Raw genomic sequence first — 27,176 nt, 5'->3', positions numbered from 1 at the left:
ACTAGCTACTGTGGTAGGTCGAATGACCTTACCAGTATAAAAAATAAGCCATTTCGGCTACATCGAGAGTGACAATAAGTCAATGATACAAGATTTAAGTGTAATTAACCCAAAATGGAGTCTTCATCTTGGAACATGGAACATGGAATGTCAGAACGCTAAATAGACCAGGAGCATAGAGGGTCCTTCTACACGAACTGAAAAGATATAAAATAGGAATCACTGCAGTACAAGAAACTAAATGGTTGGGAAAAGGTATCCGAGCCACTAAAACACACACTATACTGTATAGCGGTAAAGATGAAGGAAATAAAGAATTTGGAGTAGCCTTTATCGTAGATAATAAAATGAAGCACCTGATAACAGATTTTCAAGCCATCAATGAAAGAATCTGCAAGCTTAGGATAAAAACGCACTTCTTTAACATAACCCTTATAAATGTACACTGTCCCACAAATGAACAGGAAGAAGACACTAAGGTAGCCTTTTATCAAGATCTAGAACGAATCTATGACTCAATACCAAGAAACGACATTAAAATGGTGATAGGTGACACAAACGCCAAGATCGGAAAAGAAGAAGAGTACATAGGGGTAATAGGGAAACATAGTTTGCATAGAGACACAAATGAGAATGGTCAGTTTCTAATAGATTTCGCAGCTGGAAAGAATATGATTATCAGTTCGACATGCTTCCCACATCGGGACATACATAAGGGCACTTGGATATCACCTGACGGAAACACAATAAATCAAATAGACCATATACTGACTGAAAAAAGAATGGCGACGAGTATATTAGATGTAAAAAGCAGACGTGGCGCAAGCTGTGACTCAGACCATCTACTAGTGCAGACACGGTTTAGATGCAAAATCAGTCGACAGGTAAAGGAACAATATCCAAAACAAGAAAAACTAAACTTAGATAACCTAAAAGTCCCTGAGGTACAAGAAACATTTGAGAGAACAGTTGATGAAAAATTACTAGAAGAAAACAGAGCAGACTCCACAATAGAAAATCAATGGAACACCATAAGCAGTATCATACTAAACACAGCGAAAGAAGTCATAGGAACAAAGACACAACGGAGAGAAGAAACATGGTTCGATGAAGAATGCAAACAAGCTATACAGGAAAGAAATGAAGCACATAAGAATTACATACTCAGACGTACTAGAGAGAGAAAAACAGAATTTGAGAACAAAAGACGAAGAGCAGATAAACTGTGCAGGCAGAAAAAGAGAAAGTACGAAAACCAACGGATACTAAACATAGAGAGGGAGTTTAAGGAAAACGAAACACGTAGTGCATACCAACTTATTAAACATTTAAGACAGGGATACAAACCGAAGACTAGCCTCTGCAAAAATAAGAAGGGTGAAATCATTAGCGATATGGACGAAATTAAGATAACCTGGATGACATATTTTAAGGAAGTATTAAACAAAGGGGCACAACCACCATTACAACAACAGAGGCAGCAGCAGGCACGGCAGGAGGTACAACAACAAGAGCTGGGGGAAGATGGAGAAGAAAATGAATTAACTAGACCCCCAACGCTAGAGGAGGTCCAAACGGCAATCCACATACAAAAAAGCCATAAAGCACCGGGAATAGATAAAATACCGGCAGAACTACTCAAGCAAGGAGGAAGGAATTTGACACAACAGATGTATCAGCTAATACGAGAGATATGGATAGAAGAAAAAATCCCCCAACAATGGAAGAAAAGTATAATCTGCCCTATTCATAAAAAAGGAGACAAACTGTTGTGTCAGAATTATAGAGGCATCTCTTTACTTTGTTCGGGATACAAAATATTCACAAACATCCTTAATCGAAGACTTCAACCTCTCACGGAAAAAATCATCGGGGAATATCAAGCAGGGTTTAGGCAAAATAGATCTACCATTGACCAACTATTTACAGTTAAACAAATACTAGCCAAAGCATGGGAATATGACATGGACGTTTACAATCTCTTTGTAGATTTTAAACAAGCCAATGATTCAATAGATAGAACAATTCTACCTAATATATTGGAAGAATTTGGCATACCATCAAAATTAATACGACTAGTGCAAATGACAATGACAGAAACAGAAGCACAAGTATGTATTCAAGGACAGATCACTGATGCGTTTACGATAACGCAAGGACTGAAACAAGGCGACGGACTGGCTCCAACGCTTTTTAATCTTGTTCTTGAATATGTAATTAGACGGTTGACGGTAAGCGGAATAACATACTTACAAACAAATCTACCCAATTAGCAGCATACGCGGATGATATAAACATAATGAGCAGAACAATGAATGCAGCAGAAGAAACCTACGTTGAGTTGAAACAGAGTGCAGAAGCAGTAGGGCTAGCAATAACCACAAATAAAACAAAACTACTCATACAAACCAGATCAAATAGACCGGCGCAACAACACTTTATTGACGATATAGAACATGTGAATATATTCACGTACCTAGGAATGGATCTGGTTGCAAGCAATGAAGAAGAACCGGAAATAAATAGAAGGCTTGTGCTGGCAAATAAAGCCTATTTTGCGATGGGCCACATATTCAAATCGCGAGACGTACACCGGAAAACAAAACTCCGGGTATATAAAACAATAATCAGGCCCATAGTAAGTTATGGCTGCGAAACATGGGTGGTGACACAAAAATCTGCCAATGCATTAGATGTGTTTGAAAGAAAAGTATTACGTAGGATACTGGGCCCAATAAGTGAAAATAACAACTGGCGAATTAGGTATAATAGAGAAATATACGAGCAATATAGCGAACCAACTCTAGCACAACACATTAACTGCAGAGATTACGGTGGGCAGGGCACGTGGTCCGCATGCATGAGAGTAGAATCCCCAGAAAATTGCTGAATGCAAGAATGCAGGGAAGAAGACCTGTTGGAAGACCTAAAAAGAGATGGGAAGACGAAGTCGATGAGGATGCCAGGAACTTTCTGGGAACGCGTTCATGGAAAAGAACAGCGGTAAATCGAAATGATTGGAGAAGCTTATTGAAGGAGGCCAAGGCTCGATTTGGGCTATAGTGCCATTGGATGGATGGATGGAGTCTTCATCTTGGCTTCAAACTAAATGGTTTTGACGACAGTAGGAAACTGTTTCAAAACAGTACTTTAATTTCATTTAATTGTTTCCGTAAACCACCCACGGAACAGATCTGATGCACGTCCTGATTAAACTCCTCCCAATACTTTTCAAGCATTTGTCTGTTAAATAACTTACGATTATTAAAAAAACATCCCTCTGGAAATATTCTATATAAATTAAACAAGGTCGATGCCAAAAACCCTAAAACCTCGATATGTTACGCCATTGATAAAACGCGGCAAAGGATGCGTAAAATCGATTTCAATTATCCAGACTAACCAAACGGCCACCCCACAGGTGTAAGTTACTATGGAAATAAACAAATTTCCCAGCAATAGTCCGTCAGTCTTGAGTTGTCAACTGATAATATTAAAATTTTAAATTGGTGATTTCTATTAGAAGAAACAATGTCTCATTTGGATTTGATATGTGACCATTCCAAAGAAAAATTAGTAGTGGTGCCCCAGGATGTGTTGGATTTAACCAACTTGAAGATGCTTTTCTTAGAGGGGAATTTTATTACTGCATTACCGGAAAATTTGTTTAGGAAACTACCTAAATTAATGTGGTTAGATTTAAGGAACAATTTACTGGAATCTATCCCTGCTAGTATTGCATTTCATGAAAAACTAGAAAATTTGTTATTATCGAATAATAATTTACATAATCTACCAAATGAACTTGGTAAGTATATATGTAATTCTATGAATTTATATCATCATCATTAATATCAAGGCTTTTCATTCCGGATTTAATGTGTGCCGCTCTTACTTAGTCTCTGATTCTCTTTTTGCGGTAAATCACTCCACATTCTTCTTGTGTATTGTCAAGGTTTGTTGTATGACTTGGCTTTCGTTACAATTTTCTTCCACTCGTTTCGATGTGTGCACAATTCCCTCCAGCTTCTCACTTTCAGGATTTTGATCATGAACTGGTCCTCCCATCTCCCTCTGGGTCTTCCTCTTGGTCTTTCAGTTTGTAGCTTCCATCTGGTGACCTTCTTAATCAATAAGTCATTTTGTAAACGAATTCTATGAATGTATATCATCATCAAGGCTTTTTTATTCCGGATGGAATGTTTGTCGCTCTTACTTATAGCTCTCTGATTCGATTATTGCGGTGATTCACTCCGCTTTTTCTTTTGTATTGTTTAAGTTTTTTGTGTGACTTGGCTTTCTTTACAATTGTCTTCCACTTATTTTGATATGTGCGTAGTTGCCTCCAGTGTCTCACTTTCGGGATTTTGATGTCCCTCATGACCTGGTCCTGCCATCTCTCTCTGGATCTTCCCCTTGGCCTTTCATTTTCTGGCTTTCATCTGGTGACCTTATAGTATGGTGACCTTATAAGGTATGGCACCCAGGAATACTTTATAAAATCAAAAAATCTCTACCCAACAAATACTTTGACTTATTAAAATCATATCTAAATCACAGAGAATTTGAAACTAAAATGGAGGATGAACTATCAAACCGTAACAAAATTCAATCAGGAGTCCCACAAAGTAGTACATTGGGTCCACTCTTTATGTACTGTACACATCCGATTTACCAACCTCTCCACAAACCACCATTGGAACTTTCGCTGATGACACAGCAATATTTGCAACTGAAGAGGATCCAACAACTGCAGTATTAAAACTTCAAGAACACCTAGACCAAATTGGACAGTGGTTAAAGAAATGGTAGATAAAAGCTAATGAAACTAAGTAAACACATATAACTTTCACACTAAGGAAAGACCAATGCCCAAATATTAACCTTAATCAAGTCAACATACCACAACAGAATACCGTCAAATACCTGGGGCTTCATCTTGATTCTAAATTAAACTGAAAACAACACATTTTAAAGAAGAAGAAACAAATTGAGTTGAGAGTGAAAGAAATTAATTGACTTATAGGGCGAAAATCTCGACTCTCAATTGAGAACAAACTGCTGATTTATAAAACAGTCATTAAACCTATATGGACGTACGGTATAGAACTATGGAGTTGTGCCAGCAAATCAAATACAAAAATTATCCAAAGAACTCAATCAAAAATTCTACGCACCATCGCAAATGCCCCGTGGTACATTTCCAACCAAACCCTTCATAGAGACCTAAACATCCCGTTAGTCAGCACAGTAATTCAAGAAAGAGCCAACAGACACCACGAGAAATTGGAACGCCACCCCAACCAATTAATATTACCACTACTGCAGCTACTAAACAACAGAATATTGCGAAGATTATGGCCCATAGATCTTCGCTGAAACTGAGGTGAAACCACTGGGTGATGTACCTCATAATGCCACTTTAGTGTACAATACTATATAGTTAATATAAGTTATTGTACTTGTTATCAAATTAACTTATAGAATATGTAATTCTGATTGTTAATAAATGCTTACAAAAAAAATCTGGTGACCTTAATCAGTAGATAATTTTTCCTTGTCTCTATGTGTCCTAGCCACATCAGCCACTTTTAATAAATCTAACTATATCTTCTCTCTTCATAATGTCTCTTAGTTCATAGCTCATTTTTCTTAGGATTTTTCTTTCGAATATTCTTAATTTTTCTTCATCTTTATTTGTGAGAGATATTGTCTCGGCTGCGTATGTAACTGCTGGTCTGATTGCAACTCTATATTTTCAGTTTTGTATTTCTGGATGTGTTCTTGTCCTTTGTTATGCAGCAGTAGGTATATCCAGTATGTTGTGTGTTTTCACTTCTCTTATTTTTGCCATTCACAGTTGCTCCCAAATATTTAAATTGTTAAACCCTTTCAAAAGTGTAGTTTTCTATCTTGATTTCTCTCGTCTTGTTATCTTCTCTTCTAGAGCAGAGCAGATATTTTGTTCTCTCTCTCTCTCTCTCTCTCTCTCTCTCTCTCTCTCTCTCTCTCTCTCTCTCTCTCTCTCTCTCTCTCCCTCCCCCCTCATTTACGAGTGATGACACAATCCGAGGATATTCTATAAGTATTAGGTATCTTTCCTCTATTTTAGGTACTGTGCCAAATTTAAAAGCTCTGCAAGTATCTGATAATCCTTTGGTATATCCAAGCAGACCTGTTATAGTATCTGGTACAAAGACCATAAAAAATTTTCTAAAAGCACAATATGAAAGAGATCAAGTTAAAAAGCAAAGAGAAGAAGATGATGATACAGACAAAACTACAGCAACGGACAGTTCCATAACAAACGAAGAGGAATTCAGGAGAGGCGAACAACTGGTAAAGGTATATATGACTGATTTTTTAATTACGCAGTATAATTAATTTTGTAATATTGATCATCAATAGAGCAATCTGCAAACTATAGTGCGTACGTCAAAAGTGTGGAAGGAGGAGCATCCAATGATGCTTTGCCTAATAGGTTTATTTCATTTTTGTAATAAATCTTGTGGACACGTTCGCTAGAGTTTTCTGATTGCTGGTCCATCCTGGTAGAGATTTTCAACCAGTTCGTTGTCGTGGTTTCTAGTTCGACCGTTGGTTGGTCAGTTCCAGCTGTATTTCATCTCTTATAAAGGGAATATTCAAATCATTGTGAATCGTGAGATTACTGACATAGCAGGATGCGCCAGTAATTGATCTAAGGACTTTCGATTGAAATCGCTGTATGGTTGTGATGTGCGTTAATTTAGCGCGTCTCCAGAGATGAATACCGTAGATCCAAATTGGTTTCAATATGGATATGTATAGGAGTAATTTGTTACTCAATGATAATTTGGATATCCTACCAAGGGGCCAGTACATTTGTCTGAACTTGAGATCCAACTTCCTGCGTTTCATTTGGATGTGTTTATTTCATGATACCCTTTGGTCGATATGAACTCCAAGGTATTTCACTTCTGTGCTCACCACATGAGTTGCATTCTGCGAATAGGTTAAGGTGGGTTTGGAGATGAGAAGAGGCATCTACTGGATTCTCACTAGTTGATAATACAGTTACGTCATCTGCAAAGGATGCAATTGAATCGGTCATTTCAAAAAGTGCATAAGTCCACAATTTTCAGACACTAACCTTTTGAGCGGAATCGACTCCTCTAAGATAAACTCACGTTGTGTGCAAAAACGACACTATTGTGTACAGAATATGTCGAAATACTCTACAACTAAAATTGAAGGTCTGTGCAAAAACAACACTAGTCCAGGACGTATGCAGTTTTTGCTATGAATTTATAAATATGTATATTTTTGTTCAATGATCGAGATTTTGGGGTGCTGAAATCAAAAATTAAGAAGCAGAACAGAATTTATGTGCCGGAACAATATTATTCCCTTATGGATGGAAATGGGACAAATTGTTCCGTTTTTTGAGATAAAGACACGTCAGATATTGGATTATCGCAATTGGTGACCAACATATTACAAGCGAAACTGCCTCTTCAATGAAAGCCTAGGTTCAAAGGTACGAAAGCAACAAAAAGAACATCTCTCCATCGTCGTTGATTTCTAAAGGCCGGTTTTCACGCTACGTGTTATTGTACGTTTTGAATGATAGGACAAATTCTATACAATAAAACGTAGCATTTAAACAGCAAAATTATGTTATTTTTAACAGGACTAATACTCAAAGAACTACATGAAGAAGCAATAAAGCTACTAATGTACATATACAATGCTGTCCTAAGATTGTGCTACTTCCCCTCCCAATGGAAGGTAGCACAAATCATTCTAATTCATAAACCCAACAAAGACACAACCCAACCTTCATCCTATCGTCCTATTAGCCTTAAAAGGCTTGAGTTTGAAAGGCTTCTCCTGAAAAGAATAGACACTGTCATTACAGAAAAAAACCTAATACCTCATTACCAATTCGGATTTCGACAACAACATGGCACAATCGAACAGGTTCATAGGGTAGTCAAAACCGCAAGAGATGCACTCGAGAACAAGAAATATTGTACAGCAGCCTTCCTGGATGTCTCCCAAGCCTTCAACAAGGTATGGCATAAAGGTCTAATATTAAAACTTAAAAAACAACTGCCTCATCCAATCTGCATAATCCTACAATCATACCTCACCGGCAGATCGTATCAAATAAAACTGGGAGAGGCCCTACTCTAGGCACTACTCTACATCCCATCCACTCTGACGTACCCCAAGGAAGTGTTCTTGGACCCACACTGTACCTCCTGTTCACATCAGATATACCAACTTCAGATCGTACAGCAATTGAGGCGTTCTTTGTAAAAACCCCAGTTGTCCTTTTTTTTTCGGAAATGGACTTATGCCATGTATGGATTGAAGGACTAATTACCTACGTTCCTTGCGTAAGAAACTTCCATTAAAATTACAGTAGTCCAAAATATAAGCTACAAAAATATAGGCGATTCCGCATAAACCCCATAATATGTCAAGCGCAATTCCCTTCAAAACCATAGTTGTTAATGACTATTGGTGTTTTTGCGGGAAACTTTATCGCTTGGCTGTCAGTAGGTTTTTATAGGTTAAAGTTCCTTCGAATAGTTGTGTTGTGTGATTTTATAAGTAAACACCATTTTTCGTTCATTCTTTATTTTGGTTTATTACTATAAATATCGTTTTTCCTATAAATTAATGAAAAATTCCTGCAAAAACCTCATATGTCAAATGAATCATAAATAAACAAAAGGAAAAATAATGTTATTTATATTGTAAACTGTGTGTAATCATCAAAATAAATCACTAATTTGAGAATTTCCGTAAACGGTTCATTTAAATAACTTTTTTTTTTAAATATCTCCAATGTTGTAAATAATGAAATGACAACTGGGGTTTTTGCAAAGAACGCCTCAATTACAACATATGCTGATGACACTGTCCTAATGGTCTGCCACGAAAATCCGATCCTAGCTTCTCAGATACTACAAAGTCACTTAAATAGACTTGAAATATGGTTTAAACTGTGGAGAGTCAAAGTTAATAGCTCCAAGTCAGCACGCATTACGTTTATAATAAGGAAGGGGACCAATCCAGCTGTAACCTTTAACAACACACCACTGCCAATAGGAAGTGACGTCAAATACTTGGGGATATACCTAGACAGCCGCCTAACATGGCAAAAGCATATTTGGAACAAACGACTGCAACTGGGACTCGTATATAGAAAGATGTACTGGTTCATGAATCAAAAATCACGCCTAAGTCTAGACAATAAACAGCTGATCTACAAATGTGTACTGAAAACCATCTGGACGTATGGCATCCAAATCTGGGAAACTGCCAGTGAAACAAATTTACTCAAGATACAGCGCTTTCAATCAAAATTTCTAAGGCAACTGTGCCAAGCTCCTTGATACATTTCCAACGATAATATGCATAGGGATCTCCAAGTCCAAACTGTCAAAGAAGAAATTATTTAGAGGTAGGTATAAAAAAATAGTATACATTTTTATTTTTATTTTATAAGAAATTATTTCTCTGTGCTCCAAGTACCACAATAGACTACAGGTTCACCCAAACATATATTGGTCACCAATCTCCTGACACCCCTACAGAACAGAAGACTAAAAAGAACAGACACTCTTGACCTCAACATTAACTAATCATTCCAACTTATTACTATTGTACTATTCAAATTAATTCAATTATTATTGTACTCTTTTAGGTATTCACCACTGGGTGAATACTGACTGTGTCACTTTCTTAACACTCATATGTATTGTTTATTATTTTGTATAAAATAGATTGCAATAAAATGGATGTCAAAAAAAAATTTTTGCTGTTTGTTTACACGCCACATTGTATTGTATAGGATTTGTCCTATCCAACAAAACGTACAATAAGACGTAGCGTGAAAACCGGCCTTAATACGATAAGCATTCAAAAGATACAGTTGTGACTCACGATTTTATTGACGGTTTCACTAGTCATACGTTTCATCTTTCCAAAACCAAACGTCCCTTGTTGCTACCAACATCATTAGCTTACCCAAATAATGCTGTAGTCATCAATCCCCAAAAAATTACAAACATCAAGCAAGTTCAAAACAAAATTTTAGAAGAATATTTTTATTGTATTCGCGGTGTGCAAGTACTTGGAAAGGGAAACGAGAAACGACCGTGCGCGAGTCGCGGAGAAATATTGCAACTATCTTAAATAATTCATATTGTCAATTGAAGTTGTCAAATTGACGTATATTTCATACCTTCTGTCATTGAAGCAGAAAAATTATATATTGCTCCACAATATTGATATGATATGCAATTATTATATAAAGGTAAATTTAATTAATTGTATTTTGCTTGCAGTACTGCATTTTAATAACTAATTTTATTTACTACATACAATTGTTTATGTTTGCATAACATAACCTGTATCTTATTTTTTCTTCTTATTATTTTTTTGGACTATGGCCTTGACAATTATCCAGCAACCAGGACTAATATAATTGGCCAATATAATTAAAAGTGCGAATAAAAGTACAGAGCGTAGAAATAGAGGTCGCTTTGCCGAACTTGCACGGTCCCAATACCATTTTAAGAGGAAATTTTCCAGTGACCTACCAATGAGCAAGCTGACGATGCGACGTTCGTAGCTCCTGAGTCAGATAATGAATTTGATTTTGTTCCATAAGATTATATTCTATTTTTTGTATTTCTGCTTTTTTTTCGTTCCATGCAAAAACAGCATTAGTCCAATATTTCAGAAGTCATTTTTCAAAAAACATTTATTTTTTTCCGAGATGATTTATAGATCATTATGATTAGGAACCAAATTACAATATCACTTGGGATTTTGAGGTCATTCGTTTCATCAATCTTTGAACTATTTAGTTTTTTTGCTCTCCTGTAAAATTAGGAAAATGTGACTCGTATTGTTTTTGAAATGACCGATTAAATTGTAATATTGTGTGATTCTGGTTAATCTGCTGTGGAGACAAGGAAAAGTAGTGGACACACAACGCTGCCTTGTGGTACTCCCGATTCGATGGTACAATGGTGGATTCAGCGCTACCAATTTGTAACGGAGAAGCTTCTATTAGATTTATATGATCTGAGTATGAGGTAGTAGTTACCTACTGATAGAGTATTTTTTAATTTAAAGATCAGTCCAGGGCCATAGTCTATCGAAAGCCTGGGGAGATGTCGAGAAATACGGCGTTGCAATATTTCTTTCTTCGAGGTGTTTTGCAATTTCATTAACTATCATATGAACTTGTTGTGTTGTCAAGTGGTTCTCATGAAACCGAAATTGGTGAGTTGGAACATATTCTGGCAGCGGCTGCGGGTTTTCTTCGTTATTCTGCTTAGTAACAGCCTATCAAACAATTTACCCGGGCCAGGCAACCAAATAACGTTTACACAACGTTGAAAAGACGTCATAATTATGATCAAACGTCAGTTTATTACGTTTTTTCGACGTCGAAAGTCACGTGAATTTGTCCCACCACCATTGACGTCATTTTTATCACGTTTTAACATACATGATATCAATAACGTATGTTATGTCGTTTTTTAGATTATTTTTCATTTTAAGGTTTTAAAAATACACAACAATTATTCGTATGGGCATTGTTGGTATTGCAATTTTTCATTTAACTGTTTTAAATTTAGCCCATAGGCTGAAAGTAACTAATATACAATTTTCACGTTTTATATATACTTACTGTGTCAATGAAACAAAATATAAACTATTAAATAATTTATTAACAAATTAATTTAATTAAACTCGATAACACATAATTGGTTCATTAACAGTTCCAAAACAAAAGAAATAACACAACCTCAAACAGTTTTCAAGAAGAACTATTGCATTGAACTAACTCACTTAAGAAAAACTAACAAAAATCTCTTAATTAACACGTTTCTTCAACTAAATATCTAACTGAAAAGTCTTATTTTACCACACAAAGCATGTAAACATTAAATGAAAAATTTCTTATGGGAATTGTTTGGAGTCTTAAGCATTAACTAAGTTTTTAAGCTCCTCCCAATTTTGTGACGTCAGACTTAGACTATCAAGTAAAAACGTGTTTTTTAACGTATTTTAACGTCATTAATCTTACGTATTTAAAATCACCTACAAAAGACGTTTCTACGACGTAATGTTCAAACACGTGTATATATTCAACAAAAAACTGACGTTTCCTCGGTGTTATTGACGTCACTTGGTTGCCTGGGGGATGGGTAGTAGACTGATAGGTCGGTAGGAAGAGGGTTCTTGAGGGGTTGTGTTAGGTTTTAGTATCATTATGATTTCTGCATGTTTATGAAAATGAAAATATTAATTGACGATTATCCACTAGAACAAGTTTATTGTAACGTTCGTAACGTGACCGTTACACTTGTTCAAAAGATATTGCAGATATTCTACTAGTATTTTTATTTCGTTTTAGGTAACAGAAATAGGGAGTTATAAGAGTTATAATAACATGGAAACATCTGTTAAACCCAGTAAAGAATCTAACAGACCATCTAGCAAAAATTCAGTAGTTAGGACTATCAGAAAAAAAGTATCAGATGGCCAGACTCTTAATCCAGATCTAAAAATAAAACAGTTGCTCTCACCAGAAATAGTGAGATGTAAGAGAGATACAGATAAAACAAAAATAGTACACAAAGTAAGTAGAACTGGATCAAAATTATTCTTAAAGTCTTACTTTAATAAACCGTTATGCGGAGGTGATGGAAAAAAGTTCAACAATTTAAAAGAAGGATGGTTAAATGAATTAAGAATATTATTAACAGACCAAGAACGGATATTGCAACAAGAAAAGTAAGTCAATCTCTTATAATGTTGAATAGAGATATTCCCATATTTTCAAGGTGTGTTTAAGCCCAGAAACAGACGAACCATTCTGCAGAGCTACTTTGTGGCACCACAAAGTAGCTTCCGATGATTAGCCCTAAATTCTTATGCAAATTAAACGTGTCATTCCAGACGAGCGGCAGTGGCCAGCCACTGTAGCCGGTCATCGCTGCTAGTGGCGTCCACTACAAATCATTGGCGCTACAAAATCGCCTATTTAAGCCACTTTGTGCCGCCACAGAATAGAGCTGCAAAGTGGCTCGTCTGTTTCTGGGCTTACACTTCTGGTTTGTACTTGTTAGTATTTGCGTAGTTAGTCGATTTTCTTCCATTCTGTTTATATGTTGTTTCCATTTTGCTATGTATTCTTTTTATATTCTCATTGATCGAGTGGATATTCTTATTTTATGTCTTTATTTCTCTGTCTAACAAGTCTTGTAATATCTGTGAGTATAATATACAGTGATGAGCGCGCTAAAAACCAGCAAAACAGCGTAAAAGATGGAAAACGTATTAAGTTGTGAGATAAAACGAAATGAAACTAGTCGAGCTGGGAAATTTAGCGATATTAACCTATCAATTTACAATATTATGTTGATTGTTTCCCACCTTTACACGTATCAGAGGAGTATGTCAACTAAAACTGTCACTGTGACAGTGGTAGTTGCCAAACTCGTCCAATTTGTCTAAGCTGGAAAACAATCAATATAATGTACATGTATAGGTTAATATTGCTAAATTTCCCAGCTCGACTAGTTTCATTTCTTTTTATCTCACAACTTAATACGTTTTCCATATTTGGTGCTATTTTGCCGGTTATTAGCGCGCTCATCACTGTATACTAAGAATTTCCACAGTTTTCACTATACAGTGATAGATGATCGCGCTAATAACCGGCAAAATAGCGCAAAAGATGGAAACATAATACATTGCTAAACAAAAAGAGATGAAACTAGTGGAGATGGAAATGATCGTTATAAACGTATAAATTAACATTATATTACATAGTTTCCCATCTTTAGACGTATCAGAGGAGTATGACAACTGTCACTGTGACAGTAAATTTAATAAATACTCCTGTCACAGACGTGTAAAGGTGGGAAACTATGTAATGTAATGTTAATTTACACGAATATAACGATCATTTCCACCTCCACTTGTTTCATCTCTTTTTGTTTCGCAATGTGTTTATGTTTTCCATCTTTTGCGCTATTTTGCCGGTTATTAGCGCGCTCATCACTGTATTCCGTCACTCAACCATTTTCTCCAGTTCTTTCTGTTTTGTCAGTCCTCTTAATGCACCTTTCTTCTTTCCATTGCTTCGTCCACTTCATCTCTGAAAGATCTTCGAGGTCTGCCTCTCTTTCTTCTTCTTATCGAGCTCCACTCTGTTTTTCTGTCTATCCAACATTTTTGGTCTGCTCTTCTGACATGTGACAGTGGTAGTTGCCAAACTCGCCCGATTTGTCTAAAGGTGGAAACAATCAATATAATGTACATGTATAGGTTAATATTGCTTTTCCCAGCTCGACTAGTTTCATTTCTTTTCATCTCACAATTTAATACGTTTTCCATCTTTGGTGCTATTTTGCCGGTTATTAGCGCGCTCATCATTGTATACTAAGAATTTCCACAGTTTTCAATATATTCCGTCACTCAACCATTATCTCCAGTTCTTTCCTGTTTTGCCATTCCTCTTCCTGCTGCTTTCTTCTTTCCATTGCTTCGTCCACTTCATCTCTGAAAGATCTTCGAGGTCTGGGTTTACAAACAGGCCGTATAGTAATATAGACATTTAACTAGATTTAAGTATTTATTTGCATTTTATGATATTTGCAATCTAATTAGAAACCTCAGAACCATCTCCAGCTGGAGGATGAAGAAAAAGACAGAAAGTGAAATGTATCCGAAATTTGCCAGTGAAGATCATCCGAAACCCCCGTACGATACAGACGAAAGGTACTCAAAAATGCCGTCTAGAGAAGATCTGGCTAAACAGTTTAGCGAGTTTACAGAAAAAGGTTATGTGAGCAGGGAACCAACTACTTACTCGACAATAAATGTTCAGAAGATGATTAACGGTTTGATGGAGCAACTGAAAGATATGCAGATTGCATATGATCCTCTTTCCCCTAGTGCTGAAGCTGAAAAAGCCGAGATGCAAATAAGAACTGTAAGTAAGAATTCATATAGGCTTTTTCTTTTGTTCTTGTTTCCCAATATTTCTTAAGAGCGTAGGCGCAAAATTTCGCGCCAATGCCAAATTATTTTCAAATCCTGAGAAAATGAATAAGTATTTTTGAAAAATTTAAACGCAGAATAAAATATTGCATTATTACAGAGGGCTGAATGTCCCTGAAAACTTTTATAATGTTAATTTTAATAAGTTACTGGGGCGAAAAAAAAAAGAGATAATTTAGTGTGTTATTTTTAATTTCAAATATCTCATTCAAAAGTAACTTTTTGGATATTCTAAGAGACTTTCGGCTCTCTGTAATAATGTAATATCTCATTCTGCGTTTAAATTTTTCAAAAATAGTTAGGTATTAGTTTTTTCAGGATTCGAAAAAAAAAATGAATTCATTTAAAACAAAAATTGGAAAGATTCTTTGAAAATGGTATAAAATTTTATTAAAATCCCTTTAAAGGGCTACATTCGCTACATCACAACAAAACGTTTTCGATTTTATAAAAAAATCATCATCAGTGTTACATAGATTGGATGCTAGCTGAGCCACCAAAGAAAAATATTCGGGTAAAAAACCTTTAAATATAACATGGATGCATTAAAGGTGCATACTTAAATAAAATGCCTTATGATGGATACATGGCAACAGGATAATGCCCTTAGATTCCAAGATTGGAAGTAAACAACTCAATTTGCATCCCACGTGTTGAGAAATTCAATACATTACCTAAGGGCATTATCCGCCTGTTGCCACGTATTCATCCAGGGGCGTAACAGAGGCCCCCGTAGCATGATGCTTGCGGGGGGCCCCAATATGCCAGGGGTACCATTTTGTCGTCTTATAATATATGTAAAAATTTGTTATTGTTATATGATTTTGCGCGTACATACGCAACGTTTTTTAAGCTATGCAGTATTGAAAATGAAGTTGCCCTTCAGCTAGATTCAATGTATCTTTGTATTGTATGTATTAATAAAATTGTAGATATATTGGCTGATAGTAGTGCACGCAGAAAGTTGTTCATCTCATAGAATATTACTATGTAATAATGTAGTCGTTTATTAATTTTCTTTCTATTTTATTCTATACCAATAAAGATTTTTTTTTATATAACCCCTATTGGATTCTGAAATCTGCCGGAAGGGCAATAAGCGTTTGCTTTGACAAATGTGAGATTGACACGTAGAGTATCACTCCAGCAATGACGGCTCGTCAGAGGAGGCAAGGGAGGCTCAGCCTCCCCATAAATTTTTTACACACTCTACACTGTTTTGTTTATCATGAATCGCGAAAACAACAAGTACAACTCTCACTATTATACAACGTGTAAATTCCATATTATCACTAATTATCCATACGTACGGAGCATTAGCATTAGAACGCATGATCGCGTCTCAGTTTTATTACATATTATTGTAGGCAGGACCTTGGGTTATCCCGAGATGCATGAACGGAGCACGGAGCCAAGAAGCCCAACAGTCTCCGTTGCTAATGCTCCGTGCAGCGCAGCAGGCGTTTAAGGAGACCCGGTCTCCTAACAGTGGAATCTACGGTGCCATCACACGCTGCCCGGAGATATACCAAGGGAGGCAGAATAGCTTCTCGGCTCCGTTGCGTGGTTGCGTGCGTCTCGGGACAACGAATTTTAGGGTCCTGACTAAAAATATCTAATGAAAAATCTAAAAGTGCGAATTTTGATATGAAATTTGGTATGTGGGGTTATAATAATATTTGGAACAACTTGCTCAAATAACTTTTTCCGATATCTCTAACTCAAAGCAAAATATCGGTAATTTATGGTGTTTTTGAATTCGCAGTAGGCCGCGTTTAGAATTAAAAAAATTCAGTTGAGTATCTTAAAAAATTTAAAGCTTCATTATGTATGGACTGCAAAACTTCAAATCTGTATTTATTTTGATATGCGAGGTATCTATTTACAAATAGATGGAATTGTTAACAAATAAACGACACAAACTTTGGTATTAAACTTTTACAATTAGACTAACTATTTTAAAAATGATATGATATCATGAAATTATGAATTAGGATGATATTATGAAATGTAAATAAAAAATGGTCAAAAAATGGGGCCTTAAATTACATTTTTTGGCGCAGTTTTTTGCTAGTGCAAATTTGTCTAGATATTTTACAGTTAGGTATAGCCTCCCCTATTGTAAAAATCACGAGCCGCCACTGCCAGTGAGTGATCTCCTTTAACCAATCAAGATGAGAAATGTAAGTTTTCATAAACAGTGCATGAATACACTAATAGTCCAGCAAATGACCGTTATGGAGTATTATCAGCGTCACGACGTATTTGCTTGGCAATTTGGATTTAGAATCCACTTATCCCCCACTTCAAAGTTGGAGTTGTGCCGTTGGTTGCTTTTACTTGGGGGGTGAAAGTCAGCCCTTCTCGGGGGCGAAAAATATATGTCTAAAATAAGTCCGGAAATGGATAAATTAACTAATTATAAGCAACTTTTGTTCTATAGAAATTGTTTATCTAAGTCAATACTTTTCAAGTAACTTGCGAGTAAAAATGTTTATTTTTCAACAAAAAAATTACGTATTCAGGCTGTTTTTCGCAAATAACTAAAAAAATAAGTATTTATCAAATTAAATATTATTGAAAAATCATCGAAAAAATTTTTTTAACAAAAATGTAGCAAAAATAAAAAAACAAAATAGTTATTTTTATATCAAGGGCATTAAATAGATGTTTATACTAAAAGGGCGACAGGCTTATAAACTCAAGGGTCTCTGTCTCTGGCCCGTAAGTTTATATGTCGCCCGAGGCAGCGGCGGATCCAGCATCGTTAAGAGGGGGGCCGATTGGCTAAAATGAAAATCGGATTGAAGAACTGAAAAATACCTGTACAGAAAATTTTTTAAAATCTATCGAATGACATCAAATACGACCCCCTACTGCAACCCCTGGAGGTGGGGTGGGGCTCAATTTAAAATCGTAAATGGAAACCCCCAGTTTTTATTGCAGATTTGGATTCCTTACGTAAAAGTAAATAACTTTTATTCGAGACATATTTTCTATTCTATAGAAATAGAATAATATAGAAATAGTCCGTCTCGAGAAATACACTTCCAAATGAAAAACTAAAAAACACGTGTTTAGTATTTTTCAAAAACCTATCGAATGACACCGTGTCGTGTTGGTTGGCATTCGCATTCGATAGGATTTTGAAAGATATTCAACTTGTGTTTTTTGATTTTTCATCTGAGAGTGTGTTTCTATAGATATTAAACAATTTCTATAATATAAATTACCCATGGTATCACGATAAATAGTTTTTCCGATTATAGTGCCATCTATCCAGAATTCGAAAAATGCCTCGAATAAAAGTTATTTACTTTTACGTAAGGAATCCAAATCTGCAATTAAAACTGGGGGTCTTCATTAAATATTTTAAAGTTACCCCCATCCCACTTCCAGGGGGTCGAGTAGGGGGTCGTGTTTGGTATCATTTGATAGATTTTTAAAAATTATTGAACACATATTTTTCATTTTTTCGATCCGATGTTCATTTCGCGAAATATTCAACGGTTCCGCTACTTTTGGGTTGGGAAACCCTGTATATAAAGTTGATGAAATAAAAATAAATATATGTAGTCAATTATCATTAAAATTTAAAAAACCTACAAAATAAGACTTTATAAGTTAACAACTTACAGTAGTTTCGGAAATGTAATAATGAATTAACCGAATGTAATTTTCAAAAAATCAAAATACTTTACTTTTTTCAAGGCAAAAAAATTCATGTCGAAATAGTTTTAATTTTATTTCGTAATAGGAAAGTACATCATGTGACACCTCATTTAAAATCGTTTGAAATACTGATTACAAAAATGTATAATACGTACATGCGCAAAATTTTGGTCAAATGCTTTTTAAACGCATTAATTTTTTTTTCGAATTCTGAGAAAACTAATACAAGAATCTTTGAAAAATTTAAACGCAGAATAAAATATTACATTATTACCGAGAACCGAAAGTCCATTAGAATACATAAAAAGTTTCTTTTGAATGATATATTTGAAATTAATACGCTGACGGACAGAACGTCTATAGACGTCTAATTTCCATTGATGAAATGTGACACAACGTCTATAGACGTTGCATTTTCCCCTACGTTGCAAAATACATATAGTGTCACAACACTTGCTTATACATTTGACGCACTGTCCGTCAACGTGTTAAAAATCATACTAAATTTTCTCTTTTTTTCACCCCTGTAACTTATTAAAATAAACATTATAGAAGTTTTCAGGGACTTTCGACCCTCGGTAATAATCTAATCGTGCATTTTGCGTTTAAATTTTTCAAAAATATTTATTAGTTTTCTCAGGATTATAAAAAAAATGAATGCATTTAAAAAGCATTGGACGGACATTTTCCACAAGTATTGCCTATACATTTTTGTAATCGGTATCTCAAAAGCTTTTAAAAGAGGTGTCACATGATGTACTTTCCCATAATATGAAGTTTAAAATTTAATTTATTACCATAATTTTATATGTGGATGATTGCATCCCGCCACATAAATGACTATCTATCGTACTCGTGGAGAAATACTCACTTCTGTCAAACGTGATATAAAATAAACTTATATAATATATACAGTCGGAAAAATGAAAGAATACCCATGAACGATCACATCAATCACTTATTTTGTATTTGCTGTCTTTTTCTATAAATAACAAACGTGTGTTATAGAAAAATACTGCAAATACAAAATAAGTGATTGATGTGATCGTTCATGGGTATTCTTTCATTTTTCCGACTGTAAGACACACATTTCATGCATATACATAAGTATAAGACAAACATTTTTCCATAAAACTCTCGAAAGTAGAATTGGTATTTACTGCATCATCGTTGATTTGTATCGGGCACACTGAAAAATCGCATGACTTGTTTTGAATTCTCTCAGAACTTAAATTTGACCAAGATCAGTAGGTCTCATAGTATGATCTATCTGATAAGATGTACCTTGTACATATTTATTATTATCATTACTATTAATATTATCACCCAAATTACGTTGATTTTTAAAAAAATAATCAGTTATATTGCTACATTTCAATTTTTTACTTTTTAAGTTCTCGGTAGAAGTTTCTGATTCCTTTCGTTTATCGTTTATTTGACATCTTATAACTCTTCGTAAATCACAAACTATATTAATATAAAACAAAAGAAGAATAAACTCAAAATACTATTAATCTCGCTAACAATGTACAAACTAAGATCTGTACGAATCAGTATTAGAGATGTTTTTTGCATCGATAACCAAAATACACTAATTACTAATAATTAATAAGACTGTTCTTTTTTCGTGGTCAGCTATCGGCGCGCGGCGTGTGAACATATTTATATTTTCGGCGAATTAATATAGTTTTTGCTAGGCGCCCGATTTTCGAGAGATTTTCGGCGAATCTGTTATCTCCTAACGATTTTATAATTATACGTGGATATGCTTAAGTACGCGTTCACAGAATATAGGATTACATATTTTTTTAAATATACTTATTGTGATTATTTTTAATTCTTAATTTATAAGGATTATAAACTACTCATTTCCAAATACACTGGCGTCACTGGCCCGTTTTAGCCAAGTCCCATACTAATAAAATATATTATATAATTCATAATTCATGTAATATTGTAATTTTAAAACATATGTATAATTATCCATTTGAAAAAATAAATGAATGTTTTTGTAATCTTTATATTATAATAAAAAAAATAAATCATTTGGGTTGAGAGGGGGGCCGATCGCCCCCATCGCCCCCTGGATCCGCCACTGGCCCGAGGGTATAAACATGTGGTATAAACATGTGCACGTGGTGCATACAAAAATTTATGTCATTCCGATTCTTTGCATCAATTAAAGTTTTAATTTTATTTTATATTGCTAGGAAAGTGATGTTGGTTAGCAATTTGTTATTAACGTAAAACAAAGCTTTTTTATGTGACATTGTCAAAAAAAGCCAGAATGCAAGAGAAATTCGATATTTCTGAAGAAAAAACCAAAAATGAGAAGAAAAAACCAAAAAGACTGAGAATCTGTTACCAAAAAAATCCAAAGAAACGTACGACAAGGAATACTCTAAATTTCAACAATGGATGGCAGAAAATAACACTGAATGCGTAAATGTTTGATTTTTGTTGTTTCCTATTGCAATAATGTTTTTATGCCCACGCGGGCATAAAGTACGTATAACATTATGCCAGCTCAGGCATAAAGTATACCATTATGTGGTTCGTAACTAATGAAAGAAAGAAATACACAGTATTAAACCGGTATGACATAAAAAAATGGTGTACTTACCTGTTTATGAAGTCTATCGACAGAGTAAAAGGAATTTCAAATCGGATATTTCAATGTGAAATAATCAATAAACAAAGCTCTCTTTGGGAAAAACTCATTGAAACTTTATTTTAATGTTTAAAAAAGAGCTTTATTTTTATTTTTATTTTTTATAGCATCTATAGTAAGTTTCTAGCACCGAAACTAAGCGAGTTACGCTCAAAATAAAGTTGGCCCCTTTTTGTGCTAAAAAAACGTGAAAATCTCCCCCGAAGTTGGATCAGTTGGAAGTTCTTTGTTTTTGAAAAAAATTGGTTTTATAGTAAAAAAAGTTTTTTTAATTTAGAAAAATACCTTTTTCAAAATAACTTAAAAAGTATTAGCAAGGGCGGATCCAGAGAGCCCCCTCGAGAATTTAAAATAATATAAATTCAAATGTTTGCAATTCAAATGTTTTTAGATTCAAACACATATCCCGCTTACTACGAGGAAATGTTTTTAGCTTTGTGCTGAACGGTAGTAAAGATTGTGCTGAACGAGGTAAAGTGTGAGGTAACCTAAAGTGCCTAAACTATGGATGTATCATAAAAAAAGTTCATCCCCCCCCCCCCCCCGAAAATCGGTCTTGGATCCGACATTGAGTATTAGTAATATGAAAAATCTCAAAGAGTAAACAGATTAGTCCTGTCGCCAGGGGGGGGTACCACGGCCTCTTTAATTCAGATGGACTTACCCAAGTTTTTTTAATGTATTTTGACAAGTAGAACACAAATTTTTTGGGTAACAGTTGATCCGAATGTCGATAAGATTGTTATAAACAAAGAACTTGAGGAATTACATAACAGCGATTTTTCGCAAAACAAAACATTTTTTTGCATTTTTTGGGTGATTCTCAGCAAAAAATGGTCTTATAAGCTTTTTCGTAGGATGCATAGTTTTCGAGATAAACGCGGTTGAACTTTCAAAAAATCGAAAAAGTGCAATTTTCGAACTCGAATAACTTTTGATTTAAAAATAAAATACCAATTCTTCTTACTGCATTTGAAAGTTCAAGTCAATTTCTATCGGTTTTGATTATTTGCATTGCTAAAAATTAAGTTGTTATTTATTAAACAAAGCCATAAACACATAGTGTTTCCCGTGCCCAATGCATGCGTTTTAATATACGTAATCTACGTAGAAATTGTCTGTATGCGCGCCTACTCGTTCCATTTCAAATGAGAAATGCATTGAAATTTTTGCAATGAAAGTAATCAAAACCGATCGAATTTTACTTGAACTTTCGAATGCGGTAAGCAGAATTGCTATTTTATTTTTCAATCAAAAGTTATTCGGGTTCAAAAATTGCAATTTTTCGATTTTTTGAAAGTTCAACCGCGTTTATGTCGAAAACTATGCATCCTACGAAAAAAATTGTAAAAACATTTTTTGCTTAGAATTACCCAAAAAATACAAAAAATGTTTTGTTTTGCGAAAAATCGCTGTTATGTGATTCCTCAAGTTCTTTGTTTATAACAATCTTATCGACATCCGGATCGACTGTTACCCAAAAAATTCGTGTTCTACGTCTCAAAATACATAAAAAAACTTGGGTAAGTCCATCTGAATTAAGGAGGCCGTTGTACCCCCACTGGCGACAGGACTAAATATAGGTTTTGCTTTTATAAATATTTTGGTTTTATTTTGTTTTTCTGTAAGACAAAAATTGGTTAAGATATGGCTGTTAAAAATTTGCATACACTCGTAATTAGTAACTCGTTAAAATTAATAAAATGTAATGTTTTTCCACCTTTCAATGTATCCCATCTATTGTCTCTGAATAGCAAAAATATATATGATTGTTTAATGAAATTTATCTGTGAAACTAAAATTAACCTCTAAACTTTTAATCCTGATATTTTGATATATTATGTTCATATGAAAAAAAAAGAAGATGTATAATGGAAAAATGTGGTGAGCAACTTGGACAGTCCATAGCGGCCAGCTGCGGCTTTTGAACTGAGTAGAGAGCTGTGGAAGAGTTTGCTATGGAACTCTAAGGACCTCATTGCCTTCTTTATGTATGAATAGAAAACAAATTGTTGTGACTGGCTAATTGACACCCAAGTCTATGCCATAAAAGAAAAAAAACTCGTTAGAAGCCCTTTCAAATAAAATCCATTCAAAAATAAACACTTGTAAAGCGGTAATGATTAGTTTCATTTGGGGTGCTAAATAGGGGGAGATTTCTCAATTTTTTTTTTACTAAAAAAGGCTTTAACTGTATTTTGAGCGTAACTCGCTTAGTTTTGATGATAGAAATTTTTATAAAAAGTAAAAATAGCTAAAACTTTTTTAAACACTTTAAAAAAGTTTTAATGAGTTTTCCCCAAAAATTGCTTTTCTTTTTGGTTATTTCGCATTGAAATATTCGATTTGGAATTTGACGAATAAAAACAATTTTTTATGAGCTACACTTGGCCGACAGACTTAATTTTTGTATAACCTACATTTTGCTACTTGCTTAAGGATAGTTACTTTTTGAGTTATTTGCGAAAAACCGCTTGAAAACGTGTTTTTTTGTTGAACAATGTTGAACATTTTCACTCGTAAATAACTCGAAAATTATTTACTGGACCACTTCGGTGGTGACATTGAAAATTATACGGTATCGCCGTATTTTACGTTCATTTACTGGGCTATAACACATTTTTGTTATACATGTCGCATTTAGTAATTTTTTAAAGGGGGCCCCATTTCCAATTCTGCGAGGGGCCCCGACGGATTTTGTTACGCCACTGTATCCATCATAAGGCATTTTATTTAAGTATGCACTTTTAATCCATCCATATTAATATTTAAAGATTTAAAGGGTTTTTACCCGAATATTTTTCTTTGGTGGCTCAGCTAGCATCCAATCTATCTAACACTGATGATGATTTTTTTTATAAAATCGAAAACGTTTTGTTGTGATGTAACTCTTTAAAGGGATTTTAATAAAATTTTATACCTTTTACAAAGAATTTTTCCCATTTTTGTGATTGATGGTACACATCCAACTACAGGAAAAAACTTTGTTTTCTTTGTGGATTTCATTTAAAACACATTGGCGCGAAATTTTGCGCCTACGCCCTTAAAGGTTGGAATTAATTATAAGGAACTCTTAGCGATATTTCGCTATTAAGAATATAGTATTGTAACGGGTAGCTCTTTCAGGACGACAGACTCAGCAAAACACAGGTTAAAAACAAAGTAAATGTATTTAAGATATTTATATACAGTTCAAAATAAATAAAATAAAATATAATTCTATCTTCTGCAAAGGAAAAATAACATTATACGTATTACTGTCATCAAAACAATAATAAAACTTAAATTAAAACGATACAATACACAACACAATATATTCAATAACAAGCTCGCTACATGGAATCAATCTATCTACACATTCAGACTCGGAGCCATCGCATTTCAATCCAATGCGATAACATTAAACAGCGACATACAGTTACCCGTCCATCATTACTGCCGCTCACTGCGGTAACGGTTCCGGTAAAACGCCACGTCAATACTGAGGCGCCTACCTAGGCAAAGTACCGGCTCAACCCGCCGCATCTCTGCCATCGAGCAACGTCTTAATTCAACACGTCAAGAATAATTGATTTTATGATTCTCCTCCTCGTCTTAAATACGCTCTCCGTGCCACTTCTCCTTCGGTTTCGTCTAGTGGGGTATGCAGAGGGGATGCGTCAACACGGATACTCCTTCGATCATCTACGGTCGACCGGCCGATTGCCAGCTGTGGCATCATATCATTACAGTATATTTCACGAATTTGCAATTGTTTTGGATTATCGATAGACATTGACAGCCAATGGTCCACTCCACTGTACAATGAGGAAGTACGAAAGTAAACTCTAGTAATGAAAATATGAAGCAAGTACCTATGTACATAATTTCTAAATTTCTCTTTTTTACAGTAGGTATATAATAAAAAATTATTTACAGTAAATTCTTTTGAACTTCTTGAATAATTCTTTTGATATGTAATTCATGTGCACTGCACATTTTTATGCAGAATTGTTTGTTTGCATAGCAGTTTTACCTTTTTTGCTAAACATTAAAGTCAGTTCCACGTTAATAAAGTTATGAAGAAAATTTAAGTTAACATAAGTGTACATATTTATTGAATCCCTCATAGTCTTTACTTGGGTTTTTGGTCATTCGGAGAAACTGATACCTTACTTTAGCGATAATCCAAAATCGGCTGCAAATTAATGGTAGGTATCCTCATAAATTTGTCATAGTAATACGGTATTCGGCAAAATAAACAGTACTGCAATTCGTATGCCTCAAATTTGTGTTTGTCATGCGCCGAAACGTACTGAATGGTTTCCGAACGTCGGCGTCATTATAACGTATGTGATTGTTAGGTACTTCAGGATGGTTGTCGGTTTTGCAGAATAAAAAGTTATCACCGAGTGATAACTATCACAAACTTGAAATCGACAAAGCTTCGTGATCTTTTGGGAGATCGCCACTTATCAGACCTAACGCCACCAGATGCAGACATATAGGGAATGCTGAAGGAGGCAGACGGATCCACCGTCTGACATTTCGGAATTGCGGACTATAATTAAAGAATTTTTCGTGCCAGAGGACATCTTTAACATCTGTTTTATCGGGAACGTCGTCGTGAATAATGTTTGTAAGGCTATATCATTTATATTAAATATATAAATAATCATAAACATTTCAATATTCATTTCAGTACTCTTTATTTTGCTGAAACTTGTCAACTTGTGATTGTAAAAAGTTTTTTGTATTGACAGCGAAAATTTACAGCTGAAAAAGTCAATGGAGGACCTTATTGCGACCAGTTTAATGTGTACATAAACGTTTGCATGATGTATTGCGTATTAGTGAGACAAAACTGAAGTCAGTTTTGAAAAAAAGTGTAAACTTAGAGCATAGCATAAGTCTAAAGATTTTGCTGAGATTTGTAAATTTGAAGTTCGAGACATTATATAATATATATTTTAAGAACATAACACAAAACATACATAGCTTAATGTATTATTATATTTTAAAATCATTTTATATTCATAAACTTTTTCCATATTTTATAGTTTCGCTATAGAACTAAACTTATCCTTTCTTTTAGATTATGGAAATTCAGAAGAAATTAATGAACCTGAAGTCAATCAACGAAAAAACCTTATAGTATAAAGCCACATGATTTATATTAAAAGCTGAAAGATTGTATAACAATCGATCTTAATAAAAAATTTCTACATATTGCTATATTCCTAATTGATATAAGAAATAAAAGTTTATAATTATAAATTAAAGTCAAATGAAAATAAAGGTTTTCATTTTTCTCGACCACGGGCATGTAAATTTGGAACACCCTGTATAAAACAAATTATGTATAGGTAGATTTTAAGAGAGTGATTCGGAGAAGTGTTTACGAACCTCGGAACAATACGACTCAAGTAAACAATTAGAGTGATGTGTACAAAGAAAGTGTTCGCGGAAGGATTTGTCATTAACCACCGCTAACTAATACTCTAGTGAATAAGATAATAGGTCATTAAATTTGTAAAGTTTGTATAAAGTAAAATTGAAATGGGGAATATTATCTTTTCTTGAAATCCATTAAGATATTTAGAAAAAGGAAAGTTGTGTTGATAAATACGGATAATTGAAAGTTGCTTGGGATTGGTTGATTTTTGAATGCTGGAAGGGGTAATTTGGAAGTAGGAGAATGGATGAGAGATATGTGGCAGAATGTTTTGAGCGATCGAAATGCGAAGTCCAGTGTTCGAGAAGAGTGTAC

General features: G+C 34.5%; 1 protein-coding gene across 1 annotated transcript; it reads left to right on the top strand.

Moving 5' to 3' along the window:
• Positions 1 to 3,463: 3,463 nt before the first annotated feature.
• LOC114331266 (leucine-rich repeat-containing protein 27-like) lies at positions 3,464 to 26,635 on the top strand. Its single transcript, XM_028280775.2, has 5 exons — positions 3,464 to 3,808; positions 6,113 to 6,345; positions 12,431 to 12,810; positions 14,692 to 15,016; positions 26,502 to 26,635. Exons 1-5 carry the CDS (start codon positions 3,532 to 3,534, stop codon positions 26,559 to 26,561), a joined length of 1,275 nt encoding a protein of 424 aa, XP_028136576.2. The 5' UTR covers positions 3,464 to 3,531; the 3' UTR covers positions 26,562 to 26,635.
• The last annotated feature ends 541 nt before the right edge of the window (positions 26,636 to 27,176 follow it).

The sequence above is a fragment of the Diabrotica virgifera genome, chromosome 4 (genome assembly GCF_917563875.1).
Source record: "Diabrotica virgifera virgifera chromosome 4, PGI_DIABVI_V3a".
Lineage (NCBI taxonomy): Eukaryota > Metazoa > Arthropoda > Insecta > Coleoptera > Chrysomelidae > Diabrotica > Diabrotica virgifera.
This window is presented reverse-complemented; position numbering and strand designations above follow the sequence as displayed.

Coding starts and splice junctions, on each gene's coding strand:
- LOC114331266 (XM_028280775.2), top strand. CDS start 3,532: ATGTCTCATTTGGATTTGATATGTGACCATTCCAAAGAAAAATTAGTA. Junction 6,346..12,430: donor GAGGCGAACAACTGGTAAAG/GTATATATGACT, acceptor ATTTCGTTTTAG/GTAACAGAAATAGGGAGTTA. Junction 12,811..14,691: donor CGGATATTGCAACAAGAAAA/GTAAGTCAATCT, acceptor CAATCTAATTAG/AAACCTCAGAACCATCTCCA.